Source organism: Meleagris gallopavo, chromosome 1 (assembly GCF_000146605.3).
Source record: "Meleagris gallopavo isolate NT-WF06-2002-E0010 breed Aviagen turkey brand Nicholas breeding stock chromosome 1, Turkey_5.1, whole genome shotgun sequence".
In the NCBI taxonomy this organism is placed as follows: Eukaryota; Metazoa; Chordata; class Aves; order Galliformes; family Phasianidae; genus Meleagris; species Meleagris gallopavo.
In genome coordinates this window covers 38,943,567-38,964,228 of record NC_015011.2, presented here as the reverse complement: position 1 = coordinate 38,964,228, position 20,662 = coordinate 38,943,567, and the positions used below count along the sequence as shown (strand labels likewise).

Below are 20,662 nucleotides of genomic sequence, written 5' to 3'. Positions count from 1 at the left end.
GATGAAAAAAAAAAAAAAAAGTTAAAGCAACACCTCAAAAATAACAGAGACAGCTTCTGAAAAGCCAGGAGACAAGAGCAGGCATGTGCTTAAGACGTGAACTCCTCATCCTGGCTGCTGCTCCAGCCCTCCAGCCACAGGACTCGCAGCTCCCAGGAAGCGGAAGCTGCTGAGGCACGCTTCTCTGCAGGCTGTGAGATCAGGCCGTGCTGCTCTGCATCCCAGCCTGGAGAATGGGAAAGGGCTGGGTTGTTGCTTTCCTGTCTGTGGGAATTAGTGCTTTCCTGTATCCAGGACTCTTACCTCACCAGCTCATTTGTTATCTCCCTGCATAGCTGGAAATTTCTGTTCTGCATATGACTTAATAACTTGCTTTCCATTCAGGAAGCTACACTGCAGCAGGTTAATGGAGAGCCCGGAGGTTTTCACATTCCCACAGCACCACGGGGAGCCCACTAGAAGCAAAGAAAAGCAGCCTTTAGAACCCTATTTGTTAAGAAATAATATAGGAATGGTTTAATTTCTTGTGCTAGCTGTTGTAGCTAAAGGCTAGAAGGGGCCTGCTTAGCATTTTCATTTGGGTGGCATTCTTTCAAGGTAAAAAGAGAAAACCTAGTTCTTATGGACAAAGGTTCCTCTGTTGTGTTAAAGTGAGAAAGAAGAAGCAAGCAGTGGGAAGGGGTTTTTTGTAGGATATTGATAACGTAGTAGAATTCTGTGATCTTGCATGGATCTTACTTAATCGTAAGATATGCAAAATAAGATTCATGGGTGAAAAATAAAACTGTTGTGGCCCAAAGCTTAAAAACCAGAAATGTGTATCTGTGTTACACCTAGCTGTGATGTTTTCTATAAAACTCCCTTAAATTCTTAACATTATTCATGCTCCTACAGAAAATAGCATTATTGTGATACGAAGGGCTATGGGCTGCTGCACATACTTTTGGAAGCCTGTGTGTTGTAAGTCCTCTTCAAGGTGTCAAAGGGGAAATTTAACATGTTATGGAGAATGTGACTAATGTCTTCTATGCAGATTTTTAAAAATGCGGCCCCTTCTTAGAAGGCAAGCAACCTCTGTATCCAAGCACACCCCCCATAAAAAAAATAAAAAATAAAAATCATCACTGATTAAGGCTTCAGTCACTGCTAAGTGAACATCATTGCAGGATGTCCGGAGGATTATTTCTGGAGTAAAATATCTTCACCCAAGATTATTATAATAATTGGAATAAATGATAAGTCTGTATTGACTACCCAGAGGGGGAAAAGGATTGTATGGGTGATGTAATGCTTAGGGGACACTCCTTCGCTCTCAAGTCATCACTTTTAATTAAATTTCACTCATCAGGTAAAGTGAGTATGCTGTATGCCTGTAAATTCACTTGTAATTAATGAATTAATTAAAGTAACATGAAGAATGAAATGACATAATTTCAATTTAGTATAATAAGTACTTCTGTATGTTGTTGGTTTAATAGCTAGTCATCTCCCATTGAGGGATGCTGAAGCAATGGTCTTGTAGCTTATATTTTTATTTTAAGCTGAAGTCAATATTAAGTTGACTTTCCAAAAACAGAATACAGAAGAGGAAGAGAGAATTCCGGGAACATGGTTCTGATGCTGTTGATAAGAAGAGGAAATCATAGAAGGCACATCTGTCTCTTTGGTTCCAGACCTAACAATATTGAAACTTGACAATACTACGATATGTAGTGCTAGATAGTACATGCACTTTGATGTAACTTTTTAGTTATGTTTGTTCACAGGTTATTATATATTTTACTTAATTAAATTATTGACTTGATCTTTTTTTCTTCTCTCTTTTTACTCCTTCCCCCCCCCTCAGAGTGATAGCCTTTCAAGGTATGTGCAATTTAAGTAAATTAATTTAAAATTATTACACTTCTTAGTCACATATTCTCAATTGATGTACAAAATTAGCCTAAACTCAGCAGTGAGTTGGGTTGATTTTAAAAGGCAATAATGATATTTAAAATTTATGTGGAATATGATTGTAAAGCTACAGTACTGTTTTGGTGGCTCTTTCCCCATTTGTGGGTGGGACGGTCAATACTGGAGAATGTATTGGATGCTGTATTTGAAGTACACAAAGGACAGCGAGGCATTTTGTAGAATTTAGTGGACACGGTAACATTCCCTACAAATTTTTAAGCATGAAGAAAACACAGAATATCCTAATTCCTATTTCTAAGGAATCTCAGAAAAATACTGAGCCTCCGAAAATCATATTTCCTTAAGATTTGTTAAAAATGAAAATGCACAGGTATCAATAATTTTTTTTTATAAGTTTGCATTTGACTTTGGACCTTTAGAATTAATTAATGATGTTTTGTTTATGCTGAAAATGTGTTAAACAGAACTACCACAGCACATGAACGATGATGAGTGAGCACTATGAAACTGCTTAAAACTGTATTAATATTGTTTGTAATTTAGTGCTTGACAGGGGAAGGATTTTGCCGAAGATCTGTTTCATAAACTGCTTCTGTTGAAATACTAGAATTTGCAATAAGTAGTTTTGAAATCTTCATTTATCCAATAAAGCTTGGAGAATTCATCTTGGCCAGTGTTTTAGAGATTACTTTTTAAAAACCCTTCAATTAAAGTAGTACATTTAAGGTAGTACTTGAATTAAAGTGCTCCTTGCCAGGAGTTGGACATGATGATCTTTTCCAATGCCAAATATTCTGTGATTCTATTACATATTTTTAAAAATAGATTTTCAAAAACCAAGTAGTATCTAAACCAGTAAGTTTTTTAAGACATGGCAATACCTCAATTAAATGTTTTAATTTAATTTTTTTTAAAATTCTCAGCATAAAATGCTGGCATTTACTTGGACTAGTTGGGAATTTTTAACCTTCTTCACGGAGAGAATATTGAAATATACTGAAGAACAGTAAAGGAACATCAAAATCTAACTTGCATCAAGTTAGTTTATAGTGGCTTAACTAAAACACATAATTGCATGTGGTTGTTTTTTTTTTCACTTGGATGATGGCACGCTTACAGTGTCTGGTACAGTGAGTGCTATCAGTCTGAATACAGAAACAAAAATGAATAACTTTTATTTTGCAGATATGACACGGGATCACTCAGTGTGTCTTCGGGTGATCGTTACGATCCAGCGCAGGGGCGATCTGGGTCACAGAGTTACCTTGAAGATCGAAAACCTTACTGCAGTAGACTAGAAAAAGAAGATAGCACTGATTTTAAGAAGGTAACTGATAGAGTAATTTTGTTGTAAAAAAATGCTTTATTACTGTTTGTCTTTTTTTTTTTTTTTTCCATGAATTATTTGGAAACAGTCTCCTATTGCATCACAACTTACAGCAACTTGGCTAAGTGGAGGAGCAGAACAACCACTGCCATGGGGGGAAATATACATTACAAAACAGCCTGTGGCTTTTGCACTTTTCCCTTCATAGGCAAGGAAATCCTGGGGAGTCAAAATACTTCATCATTTTATGACAAATTTGATCAAACGGTTTTTGTAATTCATTGTATAATTAAAACTCCTTCGTACATACATTAAATCCTTTATTTGATGTTTGCTACCTTACATACACACAAAAATACATTTAAATCTTGCTTTAAAATTGGAGTTGGTAAAAAAAGAAAAGGACTGTGTTGTCTCATCTGTAATGTCTGAAGCAAAAAATTGGCAAGTGTTTTTTAATGTGTGAGGTAAGTTACATGCTCCCTGTGCAAAATTGCTTTCTTCTGGAGATATTTGGTAGCAATTCTTTAAAGCGTTTGCTAATTCTAACCATCCTTAAACTCTAAAACTGATTTTTACTTCTTAGGCTGTTAATGTATTTGTTCATTTTACATGCAGCTCAGTCATGGTTTTTAAAATGTTTATCTAATGTCACTGAATTCTTACTCAGTATGTTTTTAAATGAATATTTTGTCTTAGCTTTATGAACAGATCCTAGCTGAAAACGAGAAGCTGAAAGCACAGTTACATGATACCAACATGGAACTTACAGATCTTAAACTGCAGCTGGAGAAGACCACTCAGGTCTGTATTAAACAAAAAGGCCCATACTTAGCTGACAAAGCAAACTAAGCTGAGAAGCATCCTAGCATAGGGGCTGCTATTTACTAGGCATCAGCTTTTTTTCTCATCCAAAGATGGGAGTGAAGAAGTGTACCTCTCTGTTCATAAAGAGAAAAGAGTGCAGGATTCTGGTCTTCAGCTCTGAACAAAATGTGTGAGGCCATTTCCTGCTTGTTTAAGTGCTGGTGGTTCTTGCCAGCACATATGTGGGACTTCTGTGCAGGTAGGAATAAACACTTTGAACACTGCTAAGCCTGTGTTCAAACTGTCAGTCTGATTTGATTGATTAATTCATAAACCTACTGGCAGATTGGCATAATCTGCTAGTTCTTCCTACCTAGTTAAATAGCTGTACCTGAGAGCTGAAGAGCAAATAGTGCACTTCATTTATAGGTAACTGCTGTCAGATAACAGTGCTGCATACAGGAACACCAAGTATGTACACAAAACTGAAATTCTTCTTAAATCGCTGTAGAAAGAATATTCCTCATTCTCAGATCACATTTGCCACAACTGACCTGTGTACATATTTCAGTGTCTTCCATATGTTCTCTGTAAATATCAGTAAAGTATGAATAAGAAGATGTTTGTTTTGTAGAGCTTTTAAATAGGAAAAGCTATATTACTACTATTTGCCAAAGGCTACACAGAGATTAAGTTACTTAAGGATGGTGACACAGGAAGCTTGTGATAAATACAGCTCATTCCTCTTTAGTTTTTATTTCAGTGGTACTTCCTTGAACACATTTTAAAATGCTTTTAAAGGCATGCTTTGGACAGAATACAGTAGCAGTTACCCTTATCTGAAATGCGTTTTATATTGCTTTTCCTCACTGTTATGCTGTTTGAGAACAAGTAACAATATCTTCATTAATTTTGTGTTTCAGAGACAAGAAAGATTTGCTGACAGATCGCTCCTGGAAATGGAGAAAAGGGTGAGCTACTGCCAAACATCTCTTGAGTAGTTCGATTTGGGTTTTGTTTTAGTTTGTTTTGCAACCTCTGACTTGGATATGTTTTAGTGGGAACAGAAGCCTTTCTTATAACTTGCATTTTTTAGAAGACTGAGGGATTTTAGTTTTCAGAGTAGCAGTGAATATGAAGGACTGCCAGATGGAATTACTCTTAAGAATTGCCTTCAGGTTGCCTTGTTGATAACCAGGTTCTAAACCCCACTGTCCTCCAGGATTTTGCCACTTGTTCCATCTCATCCAAAACAATATTGGCACTCCAGAGAGTTAAGCACTTTCAGAGCATCTCATCTTTTAGTGCATTTCCAACATTCAGAGACCTTAATTTCCTCAGAGCTTTCTGGAGGCATGTGCGTCATCTTACCAATTATTATTGGTAATGAAGTAGCTGTGTCTGTCCCACAGACATCAGACCTTGAACCTGCTCGTGTTATAACACTAATTACAGACTGTCTCTTTCCTTGTACTGTACCTTTTTCTAGAGGAACTATAATGCTGTGTAGGGGCAAGGTGGAGGCAAATGAATGAGTGGTGTAGGAAGAGGGGCATTAGAGAGAGACAGCCCTAAATTGATGGGGAAAGGAGACATGTAATAAATCCACATATGAGACAGACTGCAGGGATTATTTCAGTAGTTGTGCCCATTATAATTTTAGGCTGTAGTTTTACGCTCATTTAAAACCCATCCCAATAAAAGTTTGTTTCAGCAACAATTTAAAGCAAACAAAGTTTGTTCTGATGTGGTCCTGGCTTCCTTTATGTCCCTGGCTACACGTACCTTTCTCCTTCCTGATCCTGGAATGACGCATTAGATATTAAAATGGGAAGAAAACTAAATGGACTTTGATGGTACTAAGTGGTATGGTATATATTTACTTATTCCTAGTAAACTTGACATTTACTAGCCCTGTACGTTTACTTTCCAGTGTTTGAGGTTTAGAAAACAAGTTTTAGTTCTACAAACCTATGAGGTACATAAATACTCACTTTTATTGGAGAACATAAAGATGCACAAATCCTCTCAGGCAGTTTGTGAAGTTCCATTAGTTTTATCTTAATAATCTCTCCAGATAATTGAAGCAACCTTTTAGTACCTATTTCTGCTTGTTCTTGTGGCCTCGTGCTGTAGGCAGTGATTTCATCAGTAAAAATCTTTCATCAGCAGCTTTAATTGGTTTCTTGCTTGCTATCATGGCCACACAAGTGGACATTTAATTATTTCATAGATTTGACTTTGACTGTATGTGTTATTATACAGATGCCACATTCGGTACCGTATATCTTGACATTATTTCAGCATTAAATTACTGTGCTGCTTGTTCCTCAGATATGCCATTGTGTTAAGACAATTGGCTGCTTTGGGAATTCTTGCACCTTCTTCTCATATTAACGCTTAGTTCAGTAGCAGAAATGTCTTTTGGAAACGTTACTTTTTCTGAAGTTATTACGACTGTTACGAGCAGTTAAAAAGGTAAATAAAACTAGTGGTAGTGCTGTACGGCTGAAACCTGATCTACACAAGATTTAGGAGATCTTCTATTTTATGATGTTCGATTTACTTCTTGTCAGACAGTAATTTTGAACAGGAGTTTATCTGTGATTCTGTTTTCCCCATTAGATCCAGAGTTACTTTCACTTTGACAGTGACTGAAGTAGGATTCTCAGCTGCTAGTCATAACTAGCTCAGGTCTAGAAATAAGCTTACTAATTGTGGGGCTTTAGGAATAATTTAAAGAAGTCTTCCATATATGGGTGAAATAATAGTATAAATGAAAAAGGTTTAAAAACAAACTGTAGAATTTTTCTAAGTAATTTTCCAAGTATGACTTGAATAAAATAAAGTACAAAATTCAAGATACCGATGTAAGTTCATAAAAGAAAAACGGAGGACAAAAGTAAAGTAGCGAGAACAGATGAGGAGAAGTAGAAGGCTGGCAGAGAAAAACCTGACAACGTCTTTGAACTACAATATATTCCACTTGTAAAATACTTTTACAGCAAAGAAGGTGGGAATGCTTATTAAACCTAGAAGTTCACTGTGACAGAATTTAGAAAATATAAATTTAAAACCTTCATCAGTCGATTTCTATTATGTGTTTTGGTTATGCACAGTCAACATTTTTCATTTAAGGACTAGCAATAAGTTATTAGGCAAAAATATGGCTTTCATTAACAGTTATCTATCACTCTGAAAAGTATATTAAAACCCATACTGCAAGATTTCATTATGGATCAGAATTGTAGGTACCTTTACCCAGTTAGCTCCAAATTCATTGTGGATACCCCATACTTGGAGGTGTTCAAGCCCAGGCTGGATGACGCTCTGGGCAGCCTGGTCAGTATTAAATGTGGAGGCCCTGCATGTGGTAGGGGGTTGGAGATTTATGATCCTTGAGGTCCTTTCCAACCCAGGCCATTCTGTGATTCATCATCTAAGAATCTGTGATGGGACGAGGTGGGCTTTTTCGTTTGTTTATTACTGAATGTATGAGTTTTTAACCTGTATATATCCACGTACCTCAGTCTTATTGCACCGACTGTGGTTTCTGGTTGCTTTAATACGTGGCAATGAGCTACTGTCTTTTATACACTCAGAAACTACCAAGTGTTTTTTTCTTCATCTTGAGAATTGCAAATACTTTTTGTCATACCTTAGAGAAATGTTGAAATACAAAACATCCTAGGCTGAGTAAATTTCAAAGCCTTTCTCTGAGTTCAGAGACTAATCAGACGATATTGGCAAATCTTATCAGTGAAACTGAGTATGTCCTTTGCTGGCCACTTCCAGAAATAGCAGGCAGTGCAGGAAAAAAGGAAGGATGTTTTTCACAGAGGGTGGTGACACACTGGAACAGGCTGCCCAAGGAGGTTGTGGATGCCCCATCCCTGGAGGCATTCAAGACCAGGCTGGATCTGGCTCTGGGCAGCCTGGTCTGGTGGTTGGTGACCCTGCACATAGCAGGGGAGTTGAAACTGGATGATCATTGTTGTCCTTTTCAACCCAGGCCATTCTATGATTCTATGAAAAAAAGGAACATAGTTTCATCTAATTAGAACTATATGTTTTTTACAACAAATCTTACAGCTAGTCCAGTCCATTTAAATGTTTATTTTATATAATCTGAGGCATGCAAAGGTGATGAAATAAAGATTTTATTTAACTGGCCTTTATTGCAAGTAGTTATTCTTAAACAAGTTCAACAAGCAAGTTAAGTAAATTCATCCAAAGGACTAAGGTTTTTTGCCATCTGAAATTGTAAGATTATTTGATCGGTCATTCATCTCACGGTAATTACAGGAATTGCCCAATATTGCTTATTGTAACAGCACTGATAGTATATGTTATCCTGCAAAACTTCTGGGTATACTAAGGTTCTAATTAATGTAAAATGGTATGAGTTTTTTTTTGTTAGTCACTTGTTTGCTGCAGTTAACTCACTGGTATTTATTATGCAATTATTACCAGTCGGTATCATTATGGGAAAATTAGTAACTTGAAGGAGTAAAGTACCTTAAGTACTAACAACTGCAGTAATCTATTATATTGATAAACCTTTGGATTTGTTTGCTAAGATGGGAAAATGTTGGGGAATAAGTGCACTATGATTAAACTAAATTCAAATGATTTGTATCTGAAAGGTGTCCGGCAAGAGTCAGTATCTACTGGGCGGTATGATCTAACCAAAGTTTTACACACCTCAGTCAATGCTGCTTGCTGTTTGCATAACACCATTGTATGCAGATGCATATGTACACCTTGCAATAATCTGTTGCTTTTGCCTTTCACACTTTGGAAAAAATATGAATGTAGAATACTGAATAACCACAACTGCTTTTAAACGAGATACACTGCGTTGTCTGACACAGGAAAGCAAGCAAGCTATGAACCCCTGAAGTCTACTGCAGTAGCTGTTGATCTGTCAGATGTGTGAAAACAAGGTTTAAACAAAACAATAGTGCTTAGAAACATGGTAGTGTATCTGCACTGCAGACTGCAGCATAGTATAGAAAACCATAAGCTAATTTTCAGTAAGCTACCTTGGGTACTTAAATGAGAACCTGACGTTCTTGACAAAGGCTAATTTCTCCTGCTTCTCAAGTAAGAAGGAAAAAAAAAACATACTATACTAGAAACGCAGAAAATACTCAGGAAGCATTTACAGAAGAAGCAGGTGGTCCTATGTGGCTAGATTTCTTTGGTACTCAGCTGAACTGACCTAAGTTTGGGTTGTATCTACACTACGTTGCAGTTTAGAGTGTGGACAGATCCCAGTGAGCTGAGGCAGATGTTTCAGCTACATTTGCTTGTCTTTGAAAGCTTACGCTTTTGTGCTTCTTTCTTTTAATATTCTTGTTTGATTCTGATCATTTTCTGCATTTCTTGTATATTAAGCTTTTCCAGAAGCCTAGCTTATAAAAAATAAAGCCCAAATAAACCGTGCTTATGAGCTGTCTAAATTTATATAAAAGAAGGGGTATCTTTTGTAGGACTTGATATCTCTTCCTCCTAAGTTATTAAAATTGAGCATTGAAATATTTTCTATTTATCACTGCCATCACAAGTTTCCTGTCTACACTGTGCTTCTGGTTGTATGATCTTTGAAACTTGAAATATTTCACAGTTATCACAGTATTTACAAGCAGTAATTAGTAAAAAAGGCATTATTTGGTGTTAACATACATTTTTTTGGATTTAGGAAAGAAGAGCTCTAGAAAGAAGGATATCTGAAATGGAAGAGGAACTGAAAGTAAGTATTGTTAAGTACTAACACAGTGTATTGATGTCAGTGGCTTAAAACAACACTTAATCTAGCAGTATTTCCAGTCTTTAGAATTTCAATAGAAAATAAAGAAACTATAGGCACATTCAAAGTCAGCAATTTCATTTTTTTTGTAGTGAAGTTGTTTTTGGTGTTATCAGCAGTCATGTATGTAGGACTCATCTTCTGGGAGGGTGTTGGGACTTACACTGGTATAGCACATTCACTGATGAGAAGCATTCAGAGATGTTGGCAGTGAAATACATCTTGATCTGATCAAGGCAGAATTGCAATCTTTGTTTTGGATACAATACTCTCATGTTTATTCAGTTAAAAATAATGCTGTATAATTCTGTAGATTAAGCATAGATAATTTCATAGACTAAGCATTAAATGTTGCTTCAATCCTTATCTCATGTTCATTAAATTATGTATTAGGAAGCATGTTTCCAGTGTCAAAAGAAAAAATTATATTTATGTAGAGTTAGTAATAATCAATTTTTAGTGACCAAAAGAGCAGCAGATAATTTAAATTTCAGATTGTAACAGAAAAGCACCATTTACCAATGCACTGAATAATAAAATGTCGTGCTTTAACTTGTCTCATTCCCTGGTTTATCAGGATATCATTTTTATCATTGGAACATGATGAAAACATCTTTGTATGCCATAATTTTAAAGAAAAAAGACTGTTTTGAGTTTGAAAGCTGTCATCAATTAAAAAGTTTCCTTTCAGTCTCATTTTTGAGCTCCCTCTGGTGCTTGGAAACTGTATTAACTACCAAATCCTTGTCATTAAAACACATGCACTAAGGTTTGTTGATGTAATCGAACCTGACATGCAGAAGTAAACAGTATTTGGGACAAGACAGTTAGCTCTAAGGGGAGGATGCAACATATGAGGTTCTTAGAGGGGTCTTCAGAAGTGAAATCTGTATAAAGCTTTCTATGGCATAGAAACGTAATTGGTTTTATGAGGTGGATGAAGGACATATGAACTTTTATTATAGGCCTGTAAATGGTTGTTAGGGATAGTTGGGATACAGAGGAAAAAGGGGAATGCAAATACCTTGTGTTTTTCAAAAGTCAACTTTCAATTTGTGAAAGTTTTGAATTAAAGATTAGTACTCTTCCTGTTGTTTCTTGCACTGTCATGTACATAAATATTAAGTGCAGCATTATTTACAGACTTTTGAATAGATTTTTTTTATTATTTTATTTTTTTTATTTTTGGCACAACTACAACATTAAGTAAAGAATTCCAGGAATAACTTTCATTGTTGATGTGTCGTGAACTGTTTTGGAAAGCTGTGACTGATCACTGCTGGTTCTTAGATTGCTTTTCAGGAATGTGCCACTTGTCTGATACTTGCCTTTCACAGCAAGTTATCTACTTTAAACAGGACTGTCTCTTCTAAGTTTTCTTTCAATCCTGCTATCTCTAGTTCTTTTAAACATAATATGCATGTGTGCTTTTTCTTTCTTATTTTCACCTCTATTTCTTTGATTCCCGCAGAACCTGCAACAAATAAAACAGATTCAGTCTTTGAGGCACATAAATGAGCGACTGGTGACTGAGAATAGGGCCTTGACCCGGGTGGTTGCCAAGCTGTCAGGGTCCTGTAGGCAACTGCGTTCTGTGGACTTGTAATTTCTTCCTTCTCCTTTGTGTAGCCAGGCAGGTGCTGACAATAAGTTTGTGCTTGGGTAGAATTGTACTATTAACACCTGTGTGTTGGAAGCTGACTTACTGCTTGGTTATGGAAGTGTGGCTAAAGCATGGTGTCTGGTGTACCAAATGGAGATGCTGCAGCTATATTGGTATGGTGTGGTATTGTTGATACTAGCACTGAAGCTTGTTGTTTTTCCCTTGTAGCTAAGCTGGCAAGGGTTCACGAGATCTTTGACGCCTTAACACCCTGGCAACAATTTGAAAGGATTTGTGTTGAGTTTGCAGTAGGAGACCCTGAAGTCACCATCTAGATGTTTGAATAAATGCTTTAATCAACAGATTTATCTCTGGTTTTCTAGCAAATTGAAGTTAAGAATGGGTCTTTCTTACTGCAGTATAACTAAAATGCATAGAACTAAAACAAATCTAGCTGCAACTAAAGAAAGTTTGAGAGGTGAAAGTTGAGATTCTGGTGCAGTACTCTGCATTTCTGAACAGCTGCATTAGCAACTGTATTTTTTACATTTGTCTGATTTTGTGTTCAGAGATTGTCAAAGTCTTCCTTAAAAATATTGACTTGAAAGTCAGTTCGTCTTTTCCTTACAAAATTCCTGCGTGGTGCTGTACAATCCTTATTTTTATCTAGACTAAGCTTAGAATTTGCAATTTTAGCACTAATTTGAGAGTTACTGATATATATTGCTACATACGCCGCAGGTGTTCCAGTTATGGACCTATGGTCCTATCATGCAAGGACTAAACAGACACAAAAATACTCTGCCCAGAGTGTTAGATTGGTTTACACTTATTGGGTCATCCTATCCATTCCCCTTCTGCTAAAGATACAAACTGTTTTAGCTGCTATTTTGGAAAAAAACATGAGTTTGTTGTAGTGTTATTGTAGGGCTGTTTGGGAAACCCACTGGAGATTCAAAACTTCTGCATGGAACAGAATATAGTTTCACTCCATGACAGATCTATTAGGTTTTCTTCCTCCTCTAACATAACAGCTGTATGAGGTGGAGGTTTCAGTAAGTTTTTAAGATTTGTAGGTGAAGATAAAACAATTTTCTTCTGCACAGTGATTCTTGCTAACATGTTTCTCCTTTCCTGCCCCCCTTCCCTCTCAGAAGCGAAGAGATGAGTGCACACTTTTCCTTTCTGCTTACGGAGTCAGATCTCCGGTTTTCCCAGTCAGAGGCATGAAATAAATAGCAAGTTTATCCTTTGCCTTTATGTCTCCCTGAAGGTGACCTAACAATAGAATGTGGATAGAAAGGTTGATCCTAGTCAGCGCCCTGCATTCCTGAACATTCCCTTGCGTTAACCCTTAGTGAATCGGTCAGCTGTCTGACCTGGCTGAAAAGAAATCCCATTAGTGGTTGTACAGTTTGATCCATCTTACTGCAGCGTGCTTGTGTAACTAAAGCTAGCACCCAGCAGCAGGAGCGTGTTGCTGCAGGAGGAGGGGGAACTGTCCCTTCTGGGCAGCCTGTCTTAGACCAGCTTCAGCTAACAACGTGGGTTTTCAACACAGCCAAGCTAATCTAGTGTCAAGCTGTCCACAGCCACAGGTCCCTAGTATGGTTTTTTTGCAAGCACTGGCATTCCTTTAACCATGCTAAGCCTTTTCAGTATGTTAAACCACATAAAATCATTGAGTATTCCCTTTTTTAGAGGAAGTTTTCGAAGGCAGATCGTGGTGAAGCTCAAGGAGCAGCACTAGCAAAGAAAAGCAGTGGCTACACAGCAGGGAGGCTGGACGTTTTGATGGTAGCTTGACCATAGCACTGTGGCTGATTAATCTGAACAGTTGTCCTGACAGTGCATGAGCTTTCTCTAATCTTAATGTACAAAGCTCTTTGTTACATACAAACTGTTAAATCCTCCAGCAAATACAGACATTATTACTGAGCTGGTTCCAGCAAGTGGTTATTGAAAAATTATTTGATCTGCTACAGTACTGCAAAGTTAACAGCTAATCATATAATACAGGTAGGCAAAATAATGCATTTTTAATCTTATTCAAGAATCTCATCAAGTCAAGATCTCTATTACTTAACTGAAAAGGAAATTGGAATTTGAAATACTAAGTACAGTATGTAATTGCAAATTGTAGTGGGTTTCATGCAAAGCTTTTTTTCTGCTTCTCCACGTGAAAGGCATGTGATGCCATCTCGTAATAAGTTTGAGTACCATAGGAATGCACTGTTCCAAGAAAATTGCATAAATGTCTTTAGTTGGGCTTAATATGTAGTTTTATGTGTCAGGATTAGTATAGATGGGAAGTGTATTTTATGTTACCTAACCTTATCCTTTCCAAGAAACCTCCTATTACTTACAACTTCTTTTGTCTTCCACCAATCTTCCTCTATTCTTTAGCAGACTTATAACAAAAGAAAATATTTTTTTAATATGTATTCTGGCTATTACTTTAATGAGGATTTAAATTTATCCACGGAGATTTGCAGACATGTAACGGTACCGGGTTATGTTAAAGCTCTAAATTTGAATGGGGCCTTTTTGCTGTTGTTATTAAAATGATTAATCAGAAAATACAGCAGTTTCTGGGTCTGCCTGCATAACATATTATTGACTGCTGCTCCCTAGTCAGTAAGTTGAAGGACTGTAAAGTAACTGGAATTGCTGTGGTTAGATTGATTGTCCAGATTGGTTCTTGCCCCTTCTTGTCCCAGTAGACCCTACCCAGTCACAACAAGACACTCATCTGAGGTCACAAATCCAAGACATCAGAATGAAAAATACAGAATGCGTTTGATCCCTATATGTGTATATATTAGAATTCTTTTGGATAGTGCAATAGCTTCTTGCTTTTTTCCTCCTGCAGGCACTGCATTTCATGGAAGAGGTAGCAGCATTTATTAATGTAACGGTCCAAACTCACAGAACACAAAATTATCTCCTCTTACTCTTAAGATTTGGGTTTTGTTGTTTTTTTTTTGGTGAATTTTCTCACTGTGAGTTTTTCAGAAAGTAAATCAGTGTCTCTTCAGAGCAGATAAATGACATGAAGTGGTGGTAATAAGCTATCGTACAGTGTAAAAATCACAGATAATATTTGAAAATTGTCAAATGATGTCTTGTGTTGCTCATGTTCAAATATGTTGACATGGATTTTGAAAGCAATTGGTATTTATAGCTGTTGATATTCAGAGCACAGCTTTCACTTGACTGTGATGGAAGCAGTACTAAAGCACACTGACTCCCTATGAAGAGTTTGGTTTGGGTGGCTTGCCCTGGGCCACACTATGGAGTAGAGCTGGAATCCAGGCTAGCAGAATGATTCTAATTGTGGAGATGACCTGTTTTTCCACTTGTTATCCTGTTATACCTTTTGTTTCACATACTCTGGTATTTGCAGGTAAAGAAAGTAGAGAACCCATAGCCTCAGTTGTGTCTTATGCACCATCCTGTTCACTCTGAGAATCTGCTGCTAGTGAACTGATCGTGGACAGGAATCCTTTGGAGGAGATGTGTAAATGAAGGCTTAAACTTCACAGTTCCTTCTGCTCCATAATAATGTTCTGAGTATAATGGGTCTACAAGTATGATTTTGCAAGGATAAAATGAAAACAAAACTAGTGGCATGGAAGTTTCATCAAGAAAAATTAAGTAGTGGTTGTTACATAGGTCATCGGTTGGACTTGGACCTCTTGTGTGCTCTTGCACCTTGAAGGTTCCTGAATAATTACACTGCAGAAATAGGCTGTTGCCTCCTGTGGAAACCTGCTGTTAGAAACCATACACAGAATATAGCCGTGAGTTTTATAGGTGGCTTGTTATCAGTGTGTGAATACTGACACTGAGAATTTCTGAGATTGCTTCTAGTTTCTCTGATAAGTTCTGCTCTCCCAGTACAAAGCTCTGTGCACTGGCTTGTCCTGCTCTCCTATCTGATCCTGTCCAACTCTCACCTCACTTGGCTTCTGCCTTCCAGCTCTTGTGTTTGCGTGTCAGCCATCTCCTGTGGCAACCTTAACTTGCCATCTCCTAACTGGTATGCCTGAGCCGCAGCCTGGTGTTTCGGTGATCTGATCTTGTGTGAACCGTGCTATTCAGGGATGGGACCTCAAAGAACAGGATGTGAGCTTGCACACAAGTTTGGAAGTGATTGAAAGATTAATGCTTTCAGCTAATAAGCTGAATCACACTGTATCTGATCAGAATGAAATCATCCAAGAGAACAGTGGCAGATATAATTAGCTACGGCATGTTATTTTGAAACTGTGCAAGTGCGGTGTAGACGAGCCTCTTTAAATTGTCACTGATTAACATTTTTGTTTTGCACTGAAATCTGAAGCATTTAATTGCTTTCCTCATGCTATTCTAAATGCTTTTGTGGAGAGGCTGCTCATCTGCACCGCTTCATTTTAGTGCACCTACACCAGGCAATTGAAAGTTCTTAATATAAGGCTCCTAACTCTGTCGTGCTAAAAGATGAGAATTTTCTGAACTGCTGATGCAAAGGGGGCAATAACAACCAAAATATTTCAACTGAGTGAAGATTTTTATCCCCAGTGCTTGTCTGCTCTTGTTGCTGTTACTTGGAGTATAACAGCAAATAACCATTGTGTTTCTTTTTTGATAGATGCTACCAGACCTGAAGGCAGACAACCAGAGGCTAAAAGATGAAAATGGGGCCTTGATCAGAGTTATAAGCAAACTTTCCAAATAAAGGGCTTACTACAGCAGCAGATAACGGTATTGCACATCATGAGTAACTCCAGTGGACCATGGTATGGCAGTCACTGGAAGTGTGGGAAGATCCCTTGGAGACTGTCATTTTCAGATATCCTGCCAAACGCCCTCTTACCTGTGTGTTTTTGTATCAAGATCATTGTTTCTGTTAAAATGCAGCTGCTGAGAAGAAAAATGACTGAGAAATCTTGTTTACAGCTACAGCATTATAAGGAAAGTGTTCAAGGCCAGATACGCCTCAGATATTTAACCAGTAAGCCTTAGTTGTACATAAACACTTTTACATCAACAAAAGCTTTCAGCTCTCACAGAAGACAGTTACTCAATAATGTTTTTGTTGTGCCACAACTCCCAGGTTTTTTTTTTCTATACTCAGTTTTTCTTTAAATCGTAAGTTTGGATTTTTTTTCCCTTCTAATTATTCATGTACCAGATTTTCTTGTACAGTGTTTTCACAGCTTTACCATTTGCAGAGACCACACACCCTTTTAAATTACATATTCGTGTAGCTACCTAGAGTTGTATTGTCCAACCACCTGGAACAGAGATGTTTGGTGGAACGTTTGCTTTCACTGTTTGTGCAATATGCATTTATTTCCTATACAGAATGCTTTAAAAGTCAGTTGAAACTAGAATTATTTTAAGAGTCCTGTTTTCTGCCTTCATCGGTCACTTAAAAAAAAAAAGTTTGTAGTGAAAGATGCTAGATCCTGTAATTGTCACATTCATTTGAGCAGGTACTGAGTGATGCTGTATATATAAATGTGTACTGGTTTGATTTTTCAGACCACCACGTGGCATGCTTGAATATATTTCCCTATTGCAAATGTCTGTTAATGCAAATTAGGCTACTCCAGAATAGTGTGTTTAACAAAGTTCATTAATTTTTATGGTATAAAGAATTTAGACATTGTACATTGTATGGAGCCCTATCTTTACAAAAGGTCTAAACTATATAAAATACTTTATTATCTTTTCTTCCCATTGTTTTTTTTTTTTCATTTGATAGTGTTCACCATAATAAAAGATGCATAAATATAACTGCTTCACTACATTTCACATACCTGTATTTATCTGAGTGCTGTCCAAAACTGTTGTGCTAGCCAAAGTAATCTTACTAAATCATTTGAAAAACATAACCCGTTACACTCACATTAATGTTTATATGCACTGTTGCCATGTGAGAAGGCATCTAATTTGATAACACCATCCTGTCAGACCATTTTATACATTTCAGTGGCCTTTAAAACAAAAAGTACTTAAGTGAAGATTGCTTTTGTTAGAAACAGCTTTTATATTTCATTAAACCATTCAGAATACGACATCCTATCGGCACATACTTTATTGCCTAAAACCACTGACCAGATCAGCCATTAAAACCGATTGTACATTGTAAAGCTTGTAGTAGCTATTGTATTATTGATTATATTGTATACTATATTAAATGTGAATTTGTACCCCTTCATTTAAAAAGGTCATTGTGTTCTACTGCCTCCTGGGGGGTGGGGTTAGCTTTAGGGGGGTGGGATACGTTTGGGGAAGGAAGACGTGATGTCCTCTCTCCGTCGTTTGGTTTTTTGAAGATGTAAGGTTATGCTCTTACTACCAAGCTCAGGATTCTTGATTTCAAAGGTACACGGATAGTCTGAGATACCTGATTGTAATCGATCTGTGTGAGAGGTGGGGCTGAACCACAGGGAACTTCCATTGTCATATGCTAACATAAAATAAGCAGAGAACTGAACGGTTTGAATGGCTGCAGCGTACTGAGTTCTGTTACAAGACAGTTAGGCATATTCTCGATTATATTTGGTAAAGTTTGGATGCCTGTGAATGATTAAATACGTGTTTCTAATATTTTAGTGTTTTATATTTAGGTTATTTATTCTTTATATCTTAAAAAAGATGAATGGCTACTGTGCTATATTGATTTTATTGGTAGTACTGAGCAGACCTTGTATCTGCATGAAACTAGTTGCAAAACCCACTATTTTGGAAAAAAAAAAAAGTATTTTGACATATACAAATAAAATGAATACAAACTATTTTAAATGTGTGAAAGTTTTACTGAGAAGACACTGAAATTTGTTATGAACTTAATCAATGTTGTAAGTTTGCTATTGAAATTCTTCGGTGGGCATTTTTCATTCATCGCGTCATTGGGATGCCAAATTCGAGTACCTTTCAAAGATTGTAATCAAATGGTGATTATTTGCACATCGTTGTACATGCACATCTGTAAATGCTACAGTAAAAATGCCATATTTATGCAATCTGTAACAACTTGGACAAATGTTTATATATTTTACATAAACCTGTCTGTGTGCAGAATCTGAGAACCATTTTTTATGTGATGTTATCACAAGCTCATAGAGCAATTGCAACCGTGTGTCACGGTCATACTGTACCCATTGTGTTGCAGACCATATGCAGCCTAGGAAAATCACACTGATCCAGAAACAGCATAGTGACAGAAGACTGCTTTGTGATTTAGGGACAGTTTGCATATGAGAAATACATTATTGCCAGCTGCTCACTCCAGCAAGCCTGCTTAAGTGACCACTAGCTGAAATGGTCATTCAAAACAGCAGCTTAGATTTTCGGAGGACCTCTCCCAGTGTGGAAAGGGAGGGATATTTGCGTGCCACAAGTTAACACCAAATACAGATGGAAGCATGGACAGAGCTGAAGGAAGGGGCAGTGGGAATGCACAGAACCACCCATTAGCGAATCTGTAACCCCCAGAGGAGGAGTGACCATGTGTGGGAAAGCAGCACCAGGTGCAGGGAGGATGGAGGGACTGTGTCTGTATGGACCATAGCGCTTAATGGTTCCAAATGCTAACAATAATTTCCCAAAATAAGGGGCTCTGGAGATTAAGCCACAGTTTTTTCCCACCCCAGCTCCCTCATCGTGATCTACTTCCTCTGCATCTTCCCTGTTCCTAGTGTGCACTGCTTTTAGACTTCTGCCAAGTTTGAAGAGGAAGGAAAGACCTTTCTGTGTAGATCAGTGCATGTTTTGTTAAGTGCCAAATAAAAAACACGAGAGCCCCCGCGTTACTCTCCATGCTAACCTTTGGTTTGTTAATGCTCAGGTGAGCACGAACACTGGCTATTTATCTGTGCAGCACTCGCAGCCACTGTTCATTGGGTGGTCTTCTAAAGGTATCCTGTCTTCAAGTTCTGATGTTTTCATTATGCAGCTGATAACGTATTTTATAGGTGAAATTTAACTTACAGCTACAATCCCAAAGGCTTCGCAATAAAACAAGAGAGAAATTCACTGCATAACAAACAGTTCATAAAAGAAAAACTACACAGCTATAAAAGCTTTACATAATTTATTATGGAATCTTTTTTAAAAAAGAGAATGAAGGAAGGACTGTAGACCACGTAGATGGTTGTTTCCTCGTGGTTTATGGACACATTGTTAACGTTTAATTGCGGTGATTTAGTTTTCTTAGGTTCTTAGGTCAAAGCCACAAGTAGCAAGGGGCAGAAATGGTGGTGACGGAGGTACGTGCTTTACCTTTGTCCTGAGTGCAAGAGCAGCAGCTGAGGTTTGCTGCAGTCGCAGCAAGGACGTACCCAACAGCCCGGTCAGAAGGTGGCTGCGTGAAAGGCAGAATTAAAGCAAACAAAAAAATACCTTCATAAACCCACACCGAAGGGAGAGTTGCTGCCACACTGGTGAAGTCATCGCTGTTCCTGCTTTTGTCAGCACCTCCCCATTCTGCGTTACTGATTAGATAGGGAAAGTATGTAGTCGTTGGAGAAAGGAGGAACTGTTCGTTTTTCATGTGAAAGCATCACCTGTTGGATGTCTAATGTTTCAGATCTGCTTTGGGATAACAAAGCCCCGCATTCCAGCTAATTATTTCACCCTTCTTGCTTGGGTTTCGCAAACCCACTGAAGCTGAGCAGAGCGGTTACCCAGGGCAGCACAGTTCCTCTCCCGGTGTGGTCTTTTCCCTTTGTTACGCGTGCCAGACGGAAAACCGGGGGAGGTGGGTGAGAAGAGCCGTGGGCGCTGCCATCGGGCACTCCACCCAGCCCTCCGAGCAGGGGGGCGGAGGTTGAGCTCAGAGTGCGGGACTGCTGGGCCTGCAGGGCTCTGCCATACGGTGTGACCTTCCAGCAGGAACCGGGGGATCCAGCCCCTGGTCAGTGCCAGGTGTGAGGCGGTGCGATGGTTCCTCTCGCCCGCAGGAGGGGCGGTCGGGTGCGGAGCTGCTGCGTTCCAGCTGAACTCGAGCTGCTGCTTTAGAAGGGCTTCCCAAGGTTTTCCCTGCATCGGCTGGGATGAAACGCGCAGCCGGGTAAAACGTATGAACAATACACAAGCTGCTCGCTGCAACCACAAGATTTAACAAAACGTGAATTTGTTAAAAACAACCAAAAAATCAAGCACTAAAACCTTCCGCTCTGCACCGCCTGCTCCTACCGCAGGCGCG

The 20,662-nt window shown here is 38.1% G+C and overlaps 1 protein-coding gene across 1 annotated transcript in view; it reads left to right on the top strand.

Moving 5' to 3' along the window:
* PPP1R12A (protein phosphatase 1 regulatory subunit 12A) overlaps positions 1 to 18,201 on the top strand; it is a 123,156-nt gene extending 104,955 nt beyond the window's left edge. The window contains 6 exon segments of the mRNA XM_010708460.3: positions 1,847 to 1,863; positions 3,100 to 3,241; positions 3,941 to 4,045; positions 4,972 to 5,019; positions 9,753 to 9,803; positions 16,097 to 18,201. Of these exon segments, the coding sequence (XP_010706762.1) occupies positions 1,847 to 1,863; positions 3,100 to 3,241; positions 3,941 to 4,045; positions 4,972 to 5,019; positions 9,753 to 9,803; positions 16,097 to 16,183 (450 nt within the window). The 3' untranslated portion in view covers positions 16,184 to 18,201.
* The last annotated feature ends 2,461 nt before the right edge of the window (positions 18,202 to 20,662 follow it).